The sequence below is a fragment of the Oncorhynchus tshawytscha genome, linkage group LG09 (genome assembly GCF_018296145.1).
Source record: "Oncorhynchus tshawytscha isolate Ot180627B linkage group LG09, Otsh_v2.0, whole genome shotgun sequence".
NCBI lineage: Eukaryota > Metazoa > Chordata > Actinopteri > Salmoniformes > Salmonidae > Oncorhynchus > Oncorhynchus tshawytscha.
This window is the reverse complement of record NC_056437.1, coordinates 28,860,698-28,870,893: the sequence shown is the minus strand read 5'-3', so window position 1 is coordinate 28,870,893 and position 10,196 is coordinate 28,860,698. Positions and strand designations below refer to the sequence as shown.

Genomic DNA, 10,196 nt, shown 5'->3' with positions numbered 1-10,196 from the left:
GTTGATTGGGGTGGTCCTGGTTCAAGGTTAAACAATGCTGTCCTGGAGTGCAATTATGTTCAATCCTGGTCCCGCATGTGGTCACAGAAGGGTGCAAATTTTTGGCCCAGCCCAGCACTTTACACACCTGATTCAGATAATAAGGGGCTTGATGATTAGTTAATTAGGCGTGAATCATTTGTGTTAGTGCTGGGCTAGAAGAACAACTGCATAGTGTTTTTTCTGTGCTTTGTAGTGTATTTAACTGTATTGCAGTGACCTCTGTATTGTGTATAATGCGTACTGTGCTGCTGTGTACAATACTGTATATTGTATACTGGCTATTTAGTGTGTACTTAGTTTATTTGACTGCTGCACTGTGGTGTTTTTACCTGGTGTGTGGTGTATTTAAATTTAACTGTGGTGTGTGGTGTATTTAACTGTGGTGTGTGTTGTATTTAACTGTGCTTTTCAGTGTAGAGGAATGTTGAATGCTCATTTCAGTGAGCAGCTCACCGTGTTCACCATCTGATATCCACACTAATTACACTAATTACACACGGTACAGTATAGCCACAGTACAGTACAGCCACACAACAGTACAGTACAGCCACAGTACAGCCACAGTACAGCCAAAGTACAGTACAGTACAGCCACAGTACAGCCACATAACAGTACAGTACAGTACAGCCACAGTACAGCCACATAACAGTACAGTACAGCCACAGTACAGTACAGTACAGCCACAGTACAGCACAGCCACAGTACAGTACAGCACAGTACAGCCACATAACAGTACAGACACAGTACAGTACAGCCACAGTACAGTACAGACACAGTACAGCCACATAACAGTACAGTACAGCCACAGTACAGCCACATAACAGTACAGTACAGTACAGCCACAGTACAGCCACATAACAGTACAGTACAGCCACAGTACAGTACAGCACAGTACAGCCACAGTACAGCACAGTACAGCCACAGTACAGTACAGCACAGTACAGCCACAGTACAGTACAGCACTGTACAGCCACAGTACAGTCACAGTACAGCCTCATAACAGTACAGTATAGCCACAGTACAGCCACATAACAGTACAGTACAGAACAGTACAGTACAGCCACATAACAGTACAACACAGTACAGCCACAGTACAGCACAGTCCAGTACAGTACAGTACAGCCACAGTACAGCCACATAACAGTACAGTACAGCCACAGTACAGTACAGCACAGTACAGCCACAGGACAGTACAGTACAGCCACAGCACAACCACACAACAGTATAGTACAGCCACTGTACAGCCACATAACAGTACAGTACAGCCACAGTACAGTACAGCCACAGTACAGTACAGCCACAGTACAGTACAGTACAGCCACAGTACAGCCACATAACAGTACAGTACATCCACAGTACAGCCACAGTACAGGCACATAACAGTACAGTACAGCCACAGCACAGTACAGTACAGCCACAGTACAGCCACAGTACAGTACAGCCACAGTACAGCCACATAACAGTACAGTACAGCCACAGTACAGTACAACACAGTACAGCCACAGTACAGCACAGTACAGTACAGTACAGCCACAGTACAGCCACATAACAGTACAGTACAGCCACAGTACAGTACAGTACAGCCACAGTACAACCACACAACAGTACAGTACAGCCACTGTACAGCCACATAGCAGTACAGTACAGCCACAGTACAGTACAGCCACAGTACAGCCACATAACAGTACAGTACAGCCACAGTACAGCCACATAACAGTACAGTACAGCCACAGCACAGTACAGTACAGCCACAGTACAGCCACATAACAGTACAGTACAGCCACAGTACAGCCACAGTACAGCCACAGTACAGTACCGCACAGCCACATAACAGTACAGTACAGCCACAGTACAGTACAGCCACATAACAGTACAGTACAGCCACAGTACAGTACAACACAGTACATCCACAGTACAGCACAGTACAGTACAGTACAGCCACAGTACAGCCACATAACAGTACAGTACAGCCACAGTACAGTACAGTACAGCCACAGTACAACCACACAACAGTACAGTACAGCCACTGTACAGCCACATAACAGTACAGTACAGCCACAGTACAGTACAGCCACAGTACAGTACAGCCACAGTACAGCCACATAACAGTACAGCCACAGTACAGCCACATAACAGTACAGTACAGCCACAGCACAGTACAGTACAGCCACAGTACAGCCACATAACAGTACAGTACAGCCACAGTACAGCCACAGTACAGCCATAGTACAGCCACATAACCGTACAGTACAGCCACAGTACAGCCACAGTATAGCAATAACAACATAACAACATACACTCTCTACAACCAATATACGAACTATACATGGAATCACACTCAAATGTTGTGTAATATGCATTATACAATGGGTGGGTCTAATCCTGAATTCTGATTAGTTAAAACAGCATTCCAGCCATTGTCTATTTCACAAGTTACCACAGGCTAAATCTATGACGTTGAAATGCCTGTTTACTCTATTCCATCTGACTACGCAATCCACTGTCTCGTCAGCCCAGCCAGGCGATTTATTAACTTGATGTCCATTATAAAAAGCATCTAGACATTATCTCACACTTCTTTAAGACTAACATTTAGTTTTTTCAAAAGCAGAGATTTGTATAAACCTTGCTGTCTGTCTCTCCGATATTTGCAACATTGTTTCAATATTCAAATTTGATTTCCAGCTGTCCCATAGTAATGAACGTTTCGGGAGTCGGGATGAGACAGACAGGCAGGCAGCTTTTCTCAGCCAGTCAAAATCATGAATCAGCATCATTTTTATGGATATATACAAAGAACTATCAAGAGAAAACAGGTCAAACTAACTGAAGTGCATCTAGTTTAGAGTCTTTCCAGCTTCAGTTTGAAGTTTTATTTTTCCTTTATTTAACTAGGCAAGTCAGTTTCAATGACGGCCTAGGAACAGTGGGTTAACTGCCTGTTCAGGGGCAGAACAACAGATTTATACCTTGTCAGCTCTGGGATTTAAACTTGCAACCTTTACGGTTACTAGTCCAACGCTCTAACCACTAGGCTACCCTGCCACCCCACACAAGTGATTGTGTTAGCTGTGTTGTTGGCTAGCTCCACTGAACAACAGTGTCCTGACGGGTGAGCACATTTTCACATTTTCATCCATTGTTATGGATGTATCCAAATAAATGTCACTAGAAAACCGCTTAAACAAATGCAAATGTAGCTACTCGTTGTTTTTCTGGTTGCACTGTTTGACTTGACTGTAAGTTATCCCGGCTTGGGTAGCAACCCAATATTTGTGTAGGGACTACTGTATATCTTGTGGAAGAATTAAATAGCATGAATAAATTCATCAAAATAACGTTTTTAATGAAAATATGTCAATCATTCTTTGAAGGTGTTGATAAAAGGGATAATGCAAAGCCGGTGTTTATGTCTGTCTCGGGCATAACAACACCCGTGCCAATATATCCTCCAAACACTGTCTTCATGGGCATTATCACTGAAATATATTACAAGAAATAGAAGTCAAAACCAGGCTGATAAGAAATACATAAAAGGTGAAAGATGATATAAAATGCCAGGTAGTCTGTCCAAGCTCCTCGTAACTGACATAAGCATAATGTGTCTCAAACATACACCAAACATTAATTCGCACAGTCTGTGTGTGTGTGTGTGTGTGTGTGTGTGTGTGTGTGTGTGTGTGTGTGTGTGTGTGTGTGTGTGTGTGTGTGTGTGTGTGTGTGTGTGTGTGTGTGTGTGTGTGTGTGTGCGCGTGTGTGTGCGCGTGTGTGTGTGTGTGTGTGTGTGTGTGTGTGTGTGTGTGTGTGTGTGTGTGTGTGTGTGTGTGTGTGTGTGTGTGCGTGCGTGCGTGTGCGTGCGTGTGTGTTATGCATGTATATAGAACGCCATCTGCCAGGTCCTGAGGCTGTTCTTGCCCCACTACCCTCCTTGCTTCTCTTTCTTTGCCTCTTTCTCTCCCCTCTGTTCTCTCCCTCTCCACCTTCCACTTTGTTATTGTAAAAGAGTTTCACGTCACAGCATTGGAGATGTTTATTGTTATCTGTTGCATTATCCATGATAACTAAGGATATTTAACACATGTACACTATTTATGCAATAACTTCCCCTAAACACACAACTATAGACAACTATATATACAGTACCAGTCAAAAGTTTGGACACACCTACTCATTCCAGGGTTTTTCTTTATATGTACTATTTTCTACATTGTATAATAATAGTGAAGACATCAAAACTATAAAATAACACATATAGAATAATGTGGTATCCAAAAAAGTGTTCAAAATATATTTGAGATTCTTCAAAGTAGCTACCCTTTGCCTCGATAACAGCTTTGCACACTCTTGGCATTCTCTCAACCAGCTTCATGAGGTAGTCACCTGGAATGCATTTCAATTAACAGGTGTGCCTTGTTATTAAAAGTTAATTTGTGGAATTTCTTTCCTTCCTAATGTGTTTGTGCCAATCCATTGTGTTGTGACAAGGTAGCGATGGTATACAGAAGATAGCGCTATTTGGTAAAATACCAAGTCCATATTATGGCAAGAACAGCTCAAATAAGCAAAGACAAAAAGACAGTCCATCATTACTTTAAGACATGAAGGTTAATCAAGACGGAAAATTAAGAACTTCTTCAAGTGCAGTTGCAAAAACCATCAAGCGCTATGATAAAACTGTCTCTCATGAGGACCACCACAGGAAAGGAAGACCCAGAGGTACCTCTGCTGCAGATGATAAGTTCCTTAGAGTTAACTGCACCTCAGATTGCAGCCCAAATAAATGCTTCACCGAGTTCAAGGCAAAGAGTGGCTCCTTTGAAGAATCTAAAATCTAAAATATATTTTTGATTTGTTTAACACTTTTTTGGTTACTACATGATTCCATATGTGTTATTTCATAGTTTTGATGTCTTCACTATTATTCAACAATGAAGAAAATAATATAAATACAGAAAAACCCCTTGAGTAGGTGTGTCTAAACCTTTGACTGGTACTGTACATACAGTGCCTTGCGAAAGTATTTGGCCCCCTTGAACTTTGCGAACTTTTGCCACATTTCAGGCTTCAAATATAAAGATATAAAACTGTATTTTTTTGTGAAGAATCAACAACAAGTGGGACACAATCATGAAGTGGAACGACATTTATTGGATATTTCAAACTTTTTAACAATTCAAAAACTGAAAAATTGGGCGTGCAAAATTATTCAGCCCCTTTACTTTCAGTGCAGCAAACTCTCTCCAGAAGTTCAGTGAGGATCTCTGAATGATCCAATGTTGACCTAAATGACTAATGATGATAAATACAATCCACCTGTGTGTAATCAAGTCTCCGTATAAATGCACCTGCACTGCGATAATCTCAGAGGTCCGTTAAAAGCGCAGAGAGCATCATGAAGAACAAGGAACACACCAGGCAGGTCCGAGATACTGTTGTGAAGAAGTTTAAAGCTGGATTTGGATACAAAAAGATTTCCCAAACTTTAAACATCCCAAGGAGCACTGTGCAAGCGATAATATTGAAATGGAAGGAGTATCAGACCACTGCAAATCTACCAAGACCTGGCCGTCCCTCTAAACTTTCAGCTCATACAAGGAGAAGACTGATCAGAGATGCAGCCAAGAGGCCCATGATCACTCTGGATGAACTGCAGAGATCTACAGCTGAGGTGGGAGACTCTGTCCATAGGACAACAATCAGTCGTATATTGCACAAATCTGGCCTTTATGGAAGAGTGGCAAGAAGAAAGCCATTTCTTAAAGATATCCATAAAAAGTGTCGTTTAAAGTTTGCCACAAGCCACCTGGGAGATACACCAAACATGTGGAAGAAGGTGCTCTGGTCAGATGAAACCAAAATTGAACTTTTTGGCAACAATGCTAAATGTTATGTTTGGCATAAAAGCAACACAGCTCATCACCCTGAACACACCATCCCCACAGCATCATGGTTTGGGCCTGCTTGTCTTCAGCAGGGACAGGGAAGATGGTTAAAAATGATGGGAAGATGGATGGAGCCAAATACAGGACCATTCTGGAAGAAAACCTAATGGAGTCTGCAAAAGACCTGAGACTGGGACGGAGATTTGTCTTCCAACAAGACAATGATCCAAAACATAAAGCAAAATCTACAATGGAATGGTTCAAAAATAAACATATCCAGGTGTTAGAATGGCCAAGTCAAAGTCCAGACCTGAATCCAATCGAGAATCTGTGGAAAGAACTAAAAACTGCTGTTTACAAATGCTCTCCATCCAACCTCACTGAGCTCGAGCTGTTTTGCAAGGAGGAATGGGAAAAAATGTCAGTCTCTCGATGTGCAAAACTGATAGAGACATACCCCAAGCGACTTACAGCTGTAATCGCAGCAAAAGGTGGCGCTACAAAGTATTAACTTAAGGGGGCTGAATAATTTTGCACGCCCAATTTTTCAGTTTTTGATTTGTTAAAAAAGTTTGAAATATCCAATAAATGTTGTTCCACTTCATGATTGTGTCCCACTTGTTGTTGATTCTTCACAAAAAAATACAGTTTTATATCTTTATGTTTGAAGCCTGAAATGTGGCAAAAGGTTGCAAAGTTCAAGGGGGCCGAATACTTTCGCAAGGCACTGTATAACAAAAACAACAAATAAACACACTAACATGTGCACACACACACACACACACACACGAATGAGGTTAATGAAGATGAATGTGGGACAGGGAGGGATCCAAGGAGAATGTAGAAATGTACACAATAGAGAGGAAAATACAGGAGACATACTGTAGAAGTTGTAAAAAGGTCAAAGGCTCGTTGGCATGTCAGGGAAAGGCGCAATGGATCTAAATTAGGATAACAATACAGAAGGGAATAAATAGAAATTAACAAACAATGGAGTCAATCAGTTTAGACCGGGGGACAGGTAAATGAAGATAGTTGGCTAGAGACAAGGTTTGGGAGGGAGTGGTTAAGATGAAGAGAGAGAAAGTCAACGACAGGGAGAAATGATGGAGAGAGTTGCAGGAGGAAGAATCAGTGATCCAGAACAGTGAGCAGACAGACAGCAGACAGGAGTTAGAGTTAGGTCAGGAGATACAAAGAGCAAAGCAGCAGCACATCATCATCTTCATCATCATGCCTCCAAAACATACAGAAGGACACGTGCACACACACACACACACACACACACACACTCAAAAAAAACAACCACAACTGCATCTTGCTTCACCCTTGCTTTTGTTTTGAATGCATTGTAAATAGCAGCCATATGGACACATTTATTCACAAACTCACACAAAACCCTTACAGATGGGACTAATAACACTACCCTTTACCCAGCCATTTACCCAGCCCTTTCCTGCCCCCCTCCCAACCCCTCTCTGTCCCATGATGTCCTACCTGGGACGATGGAGACAGTGTCTCTCTCCCAGGACACCACGCTGACGTACTCCTGCACGGCGGTGGGAATGAGGCACTTGAACACGGCCACGTTGCCCCGCATGGAGCGTTGGTCTGCAACACGCACCGTATACGGCTCCCTGAACACTATTATACAGAGAGAGACAAAGTGTTAAGGAGGTGGTGTGAGAATCTAAAAGTTTTATTTTGGTTTAGGAAAAAGTGAATACTAGAGTTGTAGTGGAACACATAAGATGTATTCTGGCAGTCAGTATTGTAAGAATCATTAATTGGATTGCAAAATAATCTACTAATAATATTAAATGTGCAAACATATTGGGAACAATTCAGATTCGGTTTTTGGATATCGTTTGAACACATCAATAACACTAATCGTACATCTGTTTTCAACTCAATTTCTGAGAAGGATTAACAGAAACATTATTGGCTAGCTACAATCAACACCAGAAACGAATCTATTGTCGTGTATACAACTCAATATAACAAATATGACAGAATAAGAGGATTCTGTTAAAGCACCTGCGGTAGAGATAACCCAGCTTAATAAAACCATTGGGATGTGTAGTAGTGGTGGTGCACTGTTCATGCATGTTCATGCAATATTTGACACTCTCCTGAATGGGCATTAACTAATTAGTGAAATCAGGAGAAGCTAGGACATATTTGAAGGTTGCTAAGAAACTGCTTTGGAAGCCCCCTCCCTGGTAACAGCAGTATAGTGTAGCGAACAGGCAGCGTTGCATTAACGTTGGGATCCTACTGCAGGATAACGACACATCAATACACATTACTACATCCACTTTACATAGACAAACATAGACATACATAGACATATAAATATGTCTAAATAATAATATGATATAGGAACAGGGATTAGACATATAAAACATGCTCAGATGGAAATTGTATCATCTACATTTGAATAATTGCCCGCTGTAGCTATGCAGTAAAGAGATTTTTCACCGAAATGACAAATGTAGATAATATGATGGATATCTAGAAAGTAGACTAGGGTTGGTTTATTTCCTCTACTGTAACTACAGCATCAGCACCAGGAGTGAGAATGAAACATATGACACCTATACTCCAAATACTCTAACTACAAACCAAGTTACCCCATTACACTACCCTTTGACCTAACTCTAACACAGCACGTGACCCGAAACCCCTGACTGTAACTTCTGAACCACGTCCCTCCTGACCATAACCGCTCCCTGACCATACATAACGCCCTGACCATACATAACGCCCTGACCATACATAACGCCCTGACCATACATAACTCCCTGACCATACATACCTCCCTGACCATACATAATTCCCTGGATATGGGACGTGGCTGCTAAGGTTTTGTAAATGCAAATCCCTTGTCTCCTGGGGGTGGGCTTTTGGGTCATGAGGGAATGATGGCAGCAGCAGCAACGAGGAGAGACCGACCGGCTGCCGTGCGGCTCAGATCAGTCTCTCTCTCTCTCTCTTTCGCTTCTCTCTCTCTCTCTTCTCTCTCTCTCTCTTCTCTCTCGCTTCTCTCTCTCTCTCTCTCTCCCTCCATAATCCTCCACTGGCTTGGCTAGCTAGTATTAGTAGGAATATGTATTAGTGCAGGTCGGTGTTGGGAGGCAGAATATGAAAACAGATGTTGACAGCAGGAGGGACGGGGAAGAGACTGTCTGCCCTGATGTGAATGATGGACAGGGAGGGAGAGAGAGAGTGGGAGAGGTAGGAAGGAAGGTGGAACAAAAGAGGTTGTGGAGAACATACAGTCCAGGAGAACTGTAAAGGTGACCACTTGACAAACTGATTCAACTGACCATCTCACCTCCACTTAGTTTGTCCAGTATATGATACTGTATGAAATAGATCAAATGGATGAACAGGCACAGAGCTATCTATAATATATCCCACATCAGCAATAACCTGTGTTGTTTTATAAGAGGTCCACCTTGTTAAATAGCACTGGCATGAAGTCTAATCAATGGAGTGCACCAATTATGTTTCATAATGAGAGATAATGAATGAAGTGTTCTGCTGCGGTTATATTTAGCATGGTACCAGAGGACAATGTGAGAGGAGGAAGGAGAGAGGAGGAGGAGGAGAAGGAATAACACGGATGGAAATAGAGATACAAAGATGGAGGGAGAACATCACGCAAGTCAGCTGATGCTTTAGGAATAGCATAGCAACCAGCAGCAGTATCAGCAACATCTGCATAGATACTGTCATTAGTGATTTGTTTTTTGGTGCTTATATGACTCATACTGCACATGTACATACCTATGTGTGTGGGCCAGACAGTTCAAACCAGTTGAAGCATAAGGGATTAGATGAAGGTTGTGGAGTATAACTAGGGGTACAGGTTGGTGGCCCCAATTCACCATGGTGATGGAGTTAAATGGTTGTGTCGTGTGTAACAAAGTTCAGTGTTACAGTTGTTACAGTTGTTGTGTTACAGTTGTTGTCCCAGCAGAGTAGACTGTGTTCTAGGTCGGTCTGGATTTGGGACCAGGGTTTGTACAGGTGCCTCTGAGTGGCTTGTGCTGTGGCCAGCATGCTTTTGGCAGCTGTCAATCACTCCCTGCCTTTTGCTTGTTTACATTTTCTCTCTCCATCATACCCCTCCCTTCTGCCATCGAACCTCTATCGCTGCCCTCTTAGTTACTTCTGTCACTCTGCATCAACACCCTCTATTATCTCACCTTTCTACTTCCTCTCCCCCTCCCTTCTTCACTTGTCCCATCATTCTGTCCTCTCTTC

The 10,196-nt window shown here is 42.4% G+C and overlaps 1 protein-coding gene across 4 annotated transcripts in view; it reads right to left on the bottom strand.

Moving 5' to 3' along the window:
* Window positions 1-10,196, bottom strand: part of LOC112259099 (Down syndrome cell adhesion molecule-like protein 1 homolog) — a 97,607-nt gene that overhangs the window by 69,804 nt on the left and 17,607 nt on the right. For all 4 annotated transcript variants that reach the window (XM_042326740.1, XM_042326741.1, XM_042326742.1 and 1 more), the window contains exon 3: window positions 7,422-7,568. In XM_042326740.1, the coding sequence (XP_042182674.1) occupies window positions 7,422-7,568 (147 nt within the window). The remainder of the gene's footprint in view (window positions 1-7,421; window positions 7,569-10,196) is intronic.